The 12,452-nt window shown below is 48.0% G+C and overlaps 1 protein-coding gene across 1 annotated transcript in view; it reads left to right on the top strand.

The window, feature by feature from the left end:
• The window catches only part of FAM171A1 (family with sequence similarity 171 member A1), a 125,254-nt gene that overhangs the window by 85,950 nt on the left and 26,852 nt on the right, over positions 1–12,452 (top strand). The window contains exons 4-5 of the mRNA XM_082649133.1: positions 4,978–5,136; positions 9,658–9,834. Of these exons, the coding sequence (XP_082505259.1) occupies positions 4,978–5,136; positions 9,658–9,834 (336 nt within the window). The remainder of the gene's footprint in view (positions 1–4,977; positions 5,137–9,657; positions 9,835–12,452) is intronic.

Here is a 12,452-nt window from a genome sequence, read left to right as displayed (position 1 = left end):
GCCCACATGCCGCAAATACTGAAGCCCACGTGCCTAGAGCCCGTGCTCCCAAGAGAAGCCACGGCAACGAGAAGCCCACCCCAGTGTTTTTAGTAGAGTTGGATTTGAGCACTGGGGGGATAATGGTGGAGCCCCAAGGAGGATGGAGGATGACACAGCTGCTGTGGGGAGTGTGGAGGAGAGGCATCCACAGAAGAGGGACAGACCCGTCCCCCTCCATCCTCCCCTCCCCACCCAGTCAGGTCCCCCTCCTGAAATGCGTGGGAACTCAGCAGCTTTAATCCGTAAACTTAGGCTTAAGAGCATAACCACCCCCCAACCCGACATGTACCCACTTTAGATCGTATTTACGCTGCGGCTCAGAGTACTTCGACCCTTACACCCCTCAGACGTTTCTCGGGGCATTTCATCAGGCAGAGCCCGTGCTCCTGTGTTCAATCCCCCAGCGGCATCACAGCGTGTGTTCACAGCGTGTGTCAAAGCAGCTGGACCAGCCACACCCTCTTCGAGTAAACCTGCCCCAGCATCGCCCCTCTGTGCCCCCCACTCCTCCAGAAGTGGGGGACAGACACGGTGTCTGTTCAGGGAGTGAATTCTTCTGCACAGAAAAGGGAAGGGGGGCAGCAGGGGAAGAGGAGTGGGGAGAGGTGGGTCTCCCACTGAAACGCATGGTGTGCCAGGGAGAGACAGAGGCAGAGACATGCACACAGAGACAAAAAGGCAGGGAGAGAAGCACGCACAGGGGCAGAGAGAAATAGACACATACACAGAGACAGACAGAAAGACACTGAACTGTGATGATATGTGATATCACTTATATGTGGAATCTAAAAAAATAATACAAATGAATCTATTTACAAAACAGAAATAGACTCACAGACATAGAAAACAAACTCATGGTTACCAAAGGGGAAAGAGCAGGGGAGGGGGTAAGGGATAATTTAGGAGTTTGGGATTAACAGACACACACTACTATATATAAAATAGATAAGCAGCAAGGACCTACTGTATAAGACAGGGAATAATATTCAATATCTTGTAATCTATAATGGAAAATAATCTGAAAAAATATACATATAACTGAATGACTTTGCTGTTCACCTGAAACTAACACAATGTTGTAATTAAATTATACTTCAACTAAAAAAAATGAGGAACTGGGACCTCTTTGGTGGTCCAGTGGTTAAGAATCCATCTTGCAACACAGGGGACTCCAGTTCGATCCCTGGTCGGGGAACTAAGATCCCTCATGCCACGGGGCAACTAAGCCTGCGCGCCACAACTGCTGAGGCTGCGTGCCTCAACTACTGAGGCTGCGTGCCTCAACTAGAGAGCGCACATGCTCTGGAGCCCATGCGCCACAACTACTGAGGCTGCATGCCTCAACTAGAGAGCCCACGTGCCGCAACTACTGAGCCTGCACAGGCTTCAGAGCGCCACAACTAGAGAGAAGTCTGCGCACTGCAAAGAAGTATCCCATGTGCCGCAACTAAGGCCCGACGCAGCCAAAAAATAAATAAATGAGAAGAACTAAAACCTAACATCTCTCAATAGAGTAAAAAACATTAAAAAAAAAATGAGGAACCAATGACAAAAGTAGACACCTCTTTAAAATCTCCCTCAATCTGAAAGGGATACCATTTTAAATTGAATTTAAGGAGGACTTCTTTAAACTTCAATTTATTAAAATTTAAAATCAGAAAAAAAAAAAGAATGGGAATGAGACGCCCAGTGGCCCGAGAGCTGGGAACGGCCTCGGTTGTGGTGTCCGGGTCCCAGGCTGGTCCCCATAAGGCCTGGCTGGGCTAGTTTCCTGGCGCTCAGCAGGACTCCCCTTCATCTTTCAGCAACGTCCCCTTTTCCGTGGTCCGGGATGAGTGGGTTCTCTTCCTTTCAGCCAAAGGGGCCTTCAAGGTGACTTCAACCTGCCCATCTCACGGGGCCCGGAGAGGCACACAGGACCCACGGTGTTCTGGGGTAACCCGCCTGGCCCCTGCTTTCTGCCTTGACCCTTGTGAGAACAAGCCCCTCTTTGCGCCATCACGCTGCAGACACGCCCTTCTGTCCTTCCTAGTAGCGAGTTCCCCGTTTGCCAGTGCATGAAACCCAGGCGGCAGCAGCATTGTTTAGGCTGAAGAACGGTGGACAAGAGGAAACATATTGCAGGACATTCACTAGCATTGAAAGAAAATGATAACAGGAGGAGAGAATGTTGTCACGTAGTTGGGGGTGAGGAGATGGACGAAAAAGGGTTCGCTTTGACCTTCCGTCTCTGAGGGCAGCTCGGAGAAGAAGGAAAGAGGCAGACAGCATGTGCGGGAAGCGGGCTGTGGGAAAAGGGATGGGGTGAGGCACGATGCTCCGGGCCGGCGTGGAGAACGCCCCACCCCCTGGGAGCGTGAGGCATCTGAGCCCTGCGCAGACCGAGGAGGTGACAGCAGGAAGGCATTGCTGTCATGTGAAATCAGAGGACAAGGAGAGCAGACTCACAAGAGCTGAAAGTGAGAAGATTCAGCTATGTGGATGCCAGTGCATCACCATAGCTTTGTTTTAGGGACCAAGAAAGGGCATCGATGGTCTAGAACAGGACCGACGTCCATGTCCACTTAGCTTCAGATAGGACTGTTGTGAGTTTGGGCACCTGGCTCCCATGGGATCTAGAGCTGGACCAGTGTTTATGGAGAACCAGTCATCTGAGAAATGCAGTCAGTGATTTTCAGGGGCCGTCATGACCGCCTTGGTCACACATGGTCAAGGCAGCCCACCCCCTAAGTCTGTGTTGGTGGTGAGTCCATTTTGTGGGCTCACCTGTCAGAAGAGACTTGGATTGGTTGATCCTTGGAGCTCCAGAGCTCCGTTATTCTAGAACACTGCTTTTTATTTTATTTTATTTTATTTTGCAGTTTGCAGGATCTTAGTGCCCTGACCAAGGATTGAACACGGGCCCTCGGCAGTGAAAGCACAGAGTCCAAACCACTGGACCTTCAGAGAATTCCCCTAGAACACTTCTTGATAGGCTTATTCCTCCCTTAAAAGTTTCTTTTTTAGGGCTTCCCTGGTGGCGCAGTGGTTGGGAGTCCGCCTGCCGATGCAGGGGACACGGGTTCGTGCCCCGGTCTGGGAAGATCCCACATGCCGTGGAGCAGCTGGGCCCGTGAGCCATGGCCGCTGAGCCTGCGCGTCCGGAGCCTGTGCTCCGCAATGGGAGAGGCCACAACAGTGAGAGGCCCGCGTACCACAAAAAAAAAAAAAAAAAAAATTTCTTTTTTAAAAAAATATTTATTTATTTATTAATATTTTCGGTTGCACCAGGTCTTAGTTGCAGCAGGCAGGCTCCTTAGTTGTGGCTCGAGGGCTCCTTAGTTGCAGCACACGGGCTCCCCAGTTGCGACATTCAGACTCCTAATTGTGGCATGCATGCGGGATCTAGTTCCCTGGCCAGGGATCGAACCCGGGCCCCCTGCATTGGGAACGCGGAGTCTTAACCACTGTGCCACTAGGTAAGTCCCCTTTAAAAATTTCTGATCCAGGGTGAAGAGGAACCTTGGTGTAGACATAAAGACCATGAACTCTGGGCAGGGCTGTTGTGTCAGGACATCCGTGGGTGGGGAAGAGGAAGCCCCCAGCCGACCACAGGGAAACGTGGCCTCCCTCAAGGCTGGGGTGGGATATATGATGAGCAGAACATCAGGGCAGACCACCACGTTTGAGGAACCACTTTATTTATTTTTTTAATTAATTAATTTGATTTTGGCTGCGTTGGGTCTTTGTTGCTGCACCCGGGCTTTCTCTAGTTGTGGCGAGCGGGGGCTACTCTTCGTTGCGGTGCCTGGGCTTCTCACTGCGGTGGCTTCTCTTGTTGCGGAACACGGGGTCTAGGCACTCGGGCTTCAGTAGTTGTGGCACACGGGCTCAGCAGTTGTGGCTTGCAGGCTCAGTAGTTGTGGTGCACGGGCTTAGTTGCTTCGTGGCATGTGGGATCTTCCCAGAGCAGGGCTTGAACCTGTGTCCCCTGCGTTGGCAGGCAGATTCTTAACCACTGCACCACCAGGGAAGTCCAAGGAACCACTTTATTTTAACCCAGAGAGATGTGTACTTCCATCGGGAAATGCTCCAACTCCCATCTCTATTCATTTTTGTCTTCACGATGTTTTTGCTGGTTGTGTGTGCAAACTGATATAGCACGTCTGCGTCTTGTGACCCTCGCTACAGCAATAGGTAAAAACGGGTTCAGGTTTTACAGTCAAAATAAGACCTGGAGCAAAGTCAAACTGCGGATGGTGTCACAAGGTAACTGCGTAACAGGGTCACTGGCTCAAGCCATCCTGCACAGAGTTGAGTTTGCTGAAAAGAGCAGTTCTCACATCCTTTCAAGAGGCTCATCATAGAATCTGTAACATGATCCGTCGCGAGTCAGATGCACCCACCGGAGTGGATGGAATGCGAAAAGGCAGCGTCCGCCGAAGGGAAAGGACTCATTACTGTGGGTTCTTATTTGCAGTGTCTTGTCCAGCTGCTGGTCTGTTGCCCTGCTCTGCTTCAGCTTGGACCAGATTTTACCAGGAAGACTAAGGATGTGTCTGTAACGGTGTCAAAGGGTCTCTCCTGCCTTGTTTGTATCAAGAGATTAATTGTCACCTACTCATTTCACTTACGTGGACTTTTTCCCAAAACGCTACCCCTACCCATAGGCGAAGGCTGGGCAGTGAAAAGCCTGCTCACAAACAGAGCTTTTTGTGAAAAACCTAAATAACGTTCTGTGTGAAAGCAAACGTGACAATGGGCTGTTATTTCTCTCCCCATAATAACGTGCTGTCACATCTCTGTGCCCGCGAGAGTGGGCGATGTGAGGGGATGTCGAGAGGAGTGGAGACGGGGAAGCCACGCTGAAACCTTAGAGGAGCTTTTCCGGGGTTTGCGTTTTCTGGAAACAGAAACCGCCCCTCCGAGAGGTAACTCCAGGGTTCATTTCCGCAGGTGCCCGGCCGCAGCCTCGCGTGCATTTCCAGAGGAGAGCTCTGCGGCTGCCGGAGAACACCAGCTACAGTGACCTGACAGCCTTTCTCACGGCCGCCGGCTCCCCCTCGGAGGTGGACGGCTTTCCTTATTTGCGGGGACTAGATGGAAACGGAACAGGTAACTCGAGGCTCGTTTCTTTCCAGCCGGGCAGTCTGCGTTTGCATCTTTATATGCGTTTGTATCTTTATAAGTGGGAGAACCCAGCCCGAGGTGCAGAAGGGCAGATCTGTCGTCTACAAGTTCAAGGGCACTGAAAGTGTCATTTGAGGACTTCAGCCTGCGCCGCTTTCATGAGCTTGTCTCCCTGAGCCTCTCTCTTGGTACCAGTTGCCTGAGCTCTCCGTTGGCCAATAAAGTATATTTAATTCCCAGAAGTTCTTTTAATTGAATTTTTTTAAGTGTCCGATCAGAGTTAGAGGTTTTCTGTCCCCCTGTTCTCAGCCTCGCCCCACTTGCCCCCGGAACGTGTATTCGGTGAAGCAGCCTGCCCAGCTGTGCGGAGATGCACTGTCCCCGCCGCCCCCCCCACCCTGGGCACGTGTCACAAGTGGGAGGGGCGGGGGTGGCCCTGGGCCTGATTCCCAGACGAACACACCATGCCCCCTCCCACCAGTACAGGGAGCACTTGGCGGGCAGGGAGCCTCTGGGCTCCACCGGCTGAATCCATCCAGCCTTTTCTCACAACCTCCGTTTCTCTGAGTTTGCCCTCTCTTTGCCTTCTCCTCTGCGAAGAGTGGTGAGCCTTCATACTTGACTTTGAAACATCTCCCGGAAGGCCTCTAAGTCCGCTTGGTCATTCTCACCCTAGGCTGGCAGGACACACACTGCTCAAAGATCACAGAAACTAAAAGCCACCAGCCAGAAAATAGGTAATCGTTCCTTACCAGTGAAAGACCGCCCTTACCTCCGTTCCCCGCCGACAGAGCTAGGTGCTGACGTGGTCCCCGGCCCTCCTTTTGGTGAATGGATGGTGGCCGGGTCTCAAGCCCTGAATCGTTTTCCTGTCTCCCCCTCTTCTTTTCCCCAACACTTTACACGAGTCACAACATAAACTTGAAAACCAAAGGCTGTTCTGGGTTAAATCCCGCTAGGTGAGTACGTTACTGCATTTCCCAGGGACGCTTTGATTGAATTTCACTTAATTGTCTAGTGCTTTACAGAAACGGATCATTCTGCAAAAGCTTTTTATACCTGCCACATCTGATCCGCTTTATAGAATGTTAATAAACGTCTGGTTACAGATCAAGCTCACGTGGTGATTAGTTACCTGCTTTTCTTCCCTCTGCGATACCCGTTTTGAGAAACGTTTCTTCTTCCTTGAATTTTTGCATGATAATGATGCAATGAATATGTCAGTCACTGACCGCCAGAAAAGTTGCATGGCGGTCATCTTAAGTGAATATTATTGGGAAGAAAAAAGTTGACTTTTCATTTAAATGGACAGGCCTGGGAGCAAAGTAGTGTTTCGGGGAACAGGATAATCCGAGGCCATCATGAAACCTCCATTCAGCCTCCATCAGAAAGCCCCGAGTTGGAAGAACAGCCTCGTTCCTTGGAGCTCATTCAGTTTTTTTCTGTGCCCCAATTCCAAGAGCTCTTGAATAAGTTATGAAATCCAAGACGACAGTAAGATAGAGAAGACATAGGACTATTGATTTTAGAGGAGTTTGTTTTATTTTAAAATCACTCTCTTATTTCAGACGGAAGAGAGGAGGTCTTTGGAAGGTTACATTCAATTTGTTTTCCACTGAAATAACTGGCCAGTTGACCTAGGAAGCATCAGACCTCCGGCCAAGGAAGGGCAGCGTGGTATCTGCCTAGCACCCCAGCAGCCCATCAACTAGGGATTCTCTTCTGCCCCACGTTGGCCTCCCGTTTCATAAACCGCATCTAACAGATTTCAACTTAGTGTGAGAGCCTGGACCACACAAACCCGTGTGAGGTGACAGGTTATCACCAGAATTCAGCAAAATAAACAGAGGCCACAAATGCAGTTGGAAAGAGGCTGGTTTCCCCGCCGTGTCCTCAGGGGGGTTGTTTATTTCCCCCCTTTGGAGGGATCCAGAGTTGTAGACAGAGAAACGCAGCCATGTGGAGGTTTCAGTCCCTTCCTCACTTGCTCGTTCCCGTGCACCCTCATACGCTCTCCCCTGTGGTTGCCAAGAAAGCGCAGACCTGTTCCGTGATGCTCCCGAGGGGTTTTCAAGAAATTACTTCTGCTCGCAGATCCAAGAAAGCAGAGGAGTCAGTAGTATGACTAATGTCCAAAGCCAAACAGAACCGGAGGTGCTATCCGAGCAAAACCCCTCTTGTTCTAAGTGATGAATTGGGGGCCTCCTAGCTTGGTCCATTGTTGCTGCTTTTGCCTGACAGACACCTGTCTTTCTTCGGACATGATGGGAGTCAGGTAACATCAAGATGAACAGGAAGGAGAGACTCCTTATATGGAGAACTCAGTGTTGTGTTGCCGTCTAATAACGAGGGCTGGAAGGAAAACAGTGTAGCCCTTCAAAGTATGTCCAGAATAAAGAAAGTGGGAGGGTAGACTGTCATCTGGAAGGCATGGAGTGGAAGCAGTGAGAGAGGAAAGAAGCCTCAGGAGAGCAGGTATAATTGCCTGTGATGTCTTCTAACGGAGAACATTTTAAAGAACATTAAAGCACATGCACCCAGGGCATGTTGCTTTAAAAGAATATGCCCCTCTCTGCAGTGCCGTTCTTCCTTCTGAATGTTTATAGTCGAGTTCGTTCCTCTCTGTAGCCTCGCAGGAAAGCATCTAGTCCAACCTCCTTAGTTTTGCAGATGAGAAAAACGGACCCCGGAGCAGGGAAGTAACTCGCCAGAGGCCACATAAGTAGTCGGTGGCGGGTCTGATACTGGGACCCTGGCTTCCTGGGCCAGGGATGTGCAAGATTATAGGAAGGAAGTCTCGAAAGGGGATGAGTGGGGACCACGGGGATGCCATCTCTGGGAATCAAGAGGCAGTGTTAAGTGGGACAAAAGGGTGATGGGTCTGGAGCACCTTTCTGCTCTACCCGCAGCTTCCCCGGGCAGACTTCCTAGCTTGGGTTTGATGAAAGAAGCAGTGCTTCCTGATTGAAAACATTATCTTTAAATTGTTTATGTAAGGTCTAGTAAATTACTTAATCTCTCTTTGTTTTAAATCCTGTCTCATCTAGAGAGTCTAACAGAGCCTAGAGAGGTACATTGGAGACCTGGCTTTGCTTCTGTGTTGCCTTTGGGCAGTGGACCCATTTAGGTCCTCCATCTGCAAGGTAGTTTGACCAGAAAGATGGTAAATTCTGTGCTTTGGTTTTTCTTCACCCTAAAGTGAAATGGCCACAGGATAAAAAGATTTCAGAACTTGAATCTATGCTTCCAACGTGGACCTTTGGATGAAATCCTCATTTCCATGCCTTTCCCTTCACTGGAAAACAGAGGTGGGCATGAATCATAAAAGATAGTGCTAACATTAGCCGTATAGAGATTGCTCTACAAAGGGTTTAGCTCCCACTGGTTGTTCAGACTCTAAAATCCACCAGATTTGTTTTAAATGTTTAAATTTAGTCCTCATTGGAGGTTTGCATTAGCTTGGGTAGTTAGTTGATAGGTAGGTGAGTATATAAGTAGCTTACTAAGAAATCCTATAAATGGTATTCTAACGTAGCTTACATTTTTCTATCAGTGTGTTTTCATCGTGTTCAAGGGAAGATTTTAAATTATGACCGAATACATTTTGTATGATATATTATATTTCACTGGAGAAAAATTCTTCTCAAATGGACCGCTTAACTGTATAAATATCATATTGCTCTCATAAGCATTCCCCAGTTTATCTGTAGACAGTCATTCAAGCATTGGCTTGCATAAAAGGCCTCTAACGCAAAATAATTGGTATATTAAATTCCTTTTAAACAGATCAAAATAACAGTGGCAACCAAAATAACTCATAAATATTTCAGATCCAAGTTTTCAATCGTGTACTTTTCGTAGCAGTAAGTTAATATTTTGAAGTACTCCTTGAAGAAATTCGCTCTTTTTTTTTCAGCAGTCTCTGATTTAAATCATTTGGTTCCATTATGGTGACCTGCTGAGTCATTAACATGCGTGCAGTGCTTGCTTTGTATAGATGTTGATTTCAGGGATTTCCACACACACCTCTTCTTCCATTATAGACAATCCCTTCTCTTTTGAGGCCCTTGTTTTTGGGGGGAGGGGCGCAGCCTGCGGGATCTTAGTTCCCCGGCCAGGGATCGAACCCGCTGCTCCTGCATTGGGAGTTCAGAGTCTTAACCACTGGACCACCAGGGAAGTCCCTTGAGGCCCTTTTTGAAAGCACAGCACAGTGGTTAGAATGTGCAAACCCAAGCTTGGATCAGGTTTGCAGATTCAAACTGGCCTATATCCGAAGACCAGCTCTTATTACTACCCTCTCTGAGCCTCAGTTTGTTTATGTGTAAGGTGGGAATTAGAATGTCGTGGGGAGGATTATGTGTGTAAGATGCTGAACAGAGTCCCTGGCTTATAGGAGGCCCAGTCCTCAGTAGATGGTAGCTGTGATATTTCTCTGTGAACAGTTTCTGCAGCCCCATGTAAGTCCTGTGTGTGCACGTGATGGAGAATGTCTCTTGCTTCCAGGAAACGGCACCAGGTACGACCTGACCCCCGTCACAGCCGTCAGCGTGCACTTGCTCAGCAACGATGGAACGCCGGTGCTGGTGGATGGCCCCATTTATGTCACCGTGCCCCTGGCCACGCAGAGCAGTCTGAGGCACAATGCCTATGTCACAGCGTGGCGGTTTGACCAGAAGCTAGGTAAGCAGGCTCCTGTGCCAGCGATCGGCTACAGATAACTTCGTTACTGTCTGATTTCCCTTTTAAGAAGCCTGTGCAAGTTCCTTTTCCTTGAAATTATTGAATGCTGCTATTTATGGTGCCTTGCATGGCTTCTAGTGGGTAAGTCTTACACGCTCTTTGGAGTTGGGGTTTTTTTCACATTTAAGCTAATTTGCTTGAAAAGAATCGTTAAAGGTTATTAGAACTAAATTGGCTCTCCTAACCTTTATCCTTTTAGTCTTTAGATGGTCACATGATCTCTCTTGGTCCTGTGTTTGAAAAAAGAAAAACACATTGCCAATATTGTACAAAAAAAAAGAAAAGAAAAATTACCCATGATCCCACATGTAGAGAAACCCGCTAACAGTATTTTGGATTTACAGGCAGACCTCGTTCTGTTGCACTTTGTTTTATTGCACTTCGCAGATACTGCGTTTTATACAAATTGAACATTTGTGGCAACCCTGTGTTGTCAGATGATGGTGAGCATTTTTTAGCAGTAAAGTATTTTTTAGTTAAAACATGTACATTGGTTTCTTAGGCATAACGCTATTGCATACTTAATTGACTACAGTATAGTGTAACATAATTTTTAATGCACCGGGAAACGAAAAATTCACGTGACTTGCTTTATTGCGATGTTTGATATATTGCACCAGGTCTGGAACCAAACCCACAGCATCTCCAAAGTGAGCCTGTATTTCCTTCCAGCCATTGCACTATGGGTGTATGTATTAGTTACCTTTTGCTGCGTAACAGATGGCCCTAAAACTCGTAGCTTTAAACAGTGAACATCTGTTGTCTCACAGTTTTGGAGAGTCAGGAACCCGGGCACAGCCTAGCTGGGTGGCTCTGGGTCAGGGTCTCTAGATAAAGTTGCAGTCAGACCGTCAGCCAGTTCATCTCAGGGTTCAACAGGGGCTGCACGCACGCTTTCAGGCCCCAGCTCCTCCCTGGCTGATGGCCAGAGGCTTCAGTGCCTTGCCACGTGGGCGTCCCGACAGGGCCACTTGCAGCGTGACAGCTAGCTTCCAATAGAGCAAGTGACCCAAGAGAAATTTACACATAAACTGAAAGTACAGAAGCGCACATGGGCAAAATGGAAGTCACCGTCTTTTATCACCTAAGGTCAAAGTGGCCTCCGCTCCCTTCTTTCCATATGCTGGTGGTCACAGAGCCCGATGCTGGTACAGTATGAGGTGGACCACACAGGTGTGTGAACACCAGGAGTGGGGGGGCGGTCACTGGGCCCTCTTAGGGACTGCCTTCCAAAAATACACATTTAACAGAAAGGGGATTATACGCTATGTACTGTCTTATAACTTGCCTTTGAAAACCATTTGTATGTCATGAACATCTTTCCCTAGCATTATTTTTCCATAGCAGCCGTTATTCTGCAATGTCAATATTAAGATTGCATGGTATTCCCTTATATGTTTATGTCGTAATTCAGTTGCTCAATCCCCTAAGTTAGAAAAAAAATTACTCTTCTTACCAACGTTGTGATAAATATCTTCGTAGCAAAATCTTTATACATGGCCATGATTGTTTCCTCAGGATAAAATTTTAGAAGAAGTGGAATTGCTGACTTCAAAAAGTACAAAATTCTAAAGATTTTAATACATATTTCCAAATTTTCCTCCAGGAGGTTTTATAGTTGACATTCGTAGTAAGAATGTGGGAAGAAGTACGTGCTTGTGTTTCGGGTTTGGACAGCACATTGGTCCCTATACCCTGTTGGTTCTGAATCCCAAACTTGAAAGTCAAACTTGAAAAGACCGGTTTTCAAATAACCCCATTCAGAGTTTTAAACTGTTAGACCACGCGTAAAAATTCTTGGGGGATTTTTGGTGTCAAATGTATTTTCAAAGACACCTAATTCCTTGAGTAGTCAAATTCTAGTTCTAGGAATTTATATTTGGAAATAAATGCTTGTTGGGCTTTCTGGAGTTTGGGGGGAGTTGGGGTTTGTTTTGTTTTGTTTTCCGGTTACTAACAGACCGCATAATTATTTGTGTGGAATTCATTGGCTTTACCAGATGCACCGAACTTGATGTTGTTAGAAGGATCGTGCTGCTGCGTGGACATGCGGCACTGGGTCATGTGGGCACTTTGTCATTGGCGTGTGTTCTCCACGGCTTGGTGACTTCTTGAGGCACATGGTCCTGATCAGGATGTAAGGAGCCCTGGGCTCCGGGAGAAAGGGACTTGAGGGAACCCCTGGGGAAGACGGGAATTCTGAAGGGAGGAAAGGACGTGGATAACAAAGCAGGGAAAGAAAGTAGGAAGGAGAGGGGAAAGCTTGCACTTGGCCTTCTGAAACCCTGGATCTGCTACTTGGAAAACTCTAAGGCCTACCTTGGACGAATCACCTGTCCTGTTTCCTCACTTGTACAAGACGCACATTGATCGAGGCTCTCCGTCCCTTGTACAGTCTTCCGCTCACCGTTGTCCGTCCAGGTTGGGCCCCAACGTGCCAGGGCAGTGCTCTGAAGTAGAGCGTGTGGTTAAGAGCAGCAACACTGAGGCACAGTGGATTGGAATTCCAGCTCTGCTGGCCATCAGCTGTGTGGCCCTGGCCAAGTTGTTTAACCTCT

This window comes from Grampus griseus (assembly GCF_964374135.1).
Source record: "Grampus griseus genome assembly, chromosome: 2".
Lineage (NCBI taxonomy): Eukaryota > Metazoa > Chordata > Mammalia > Artiodactyla > Delphinidae > Grampus > Grampus griseus.
This window is presented reverse-complemented; position numbering and strand designations above follow the sequence as displayed.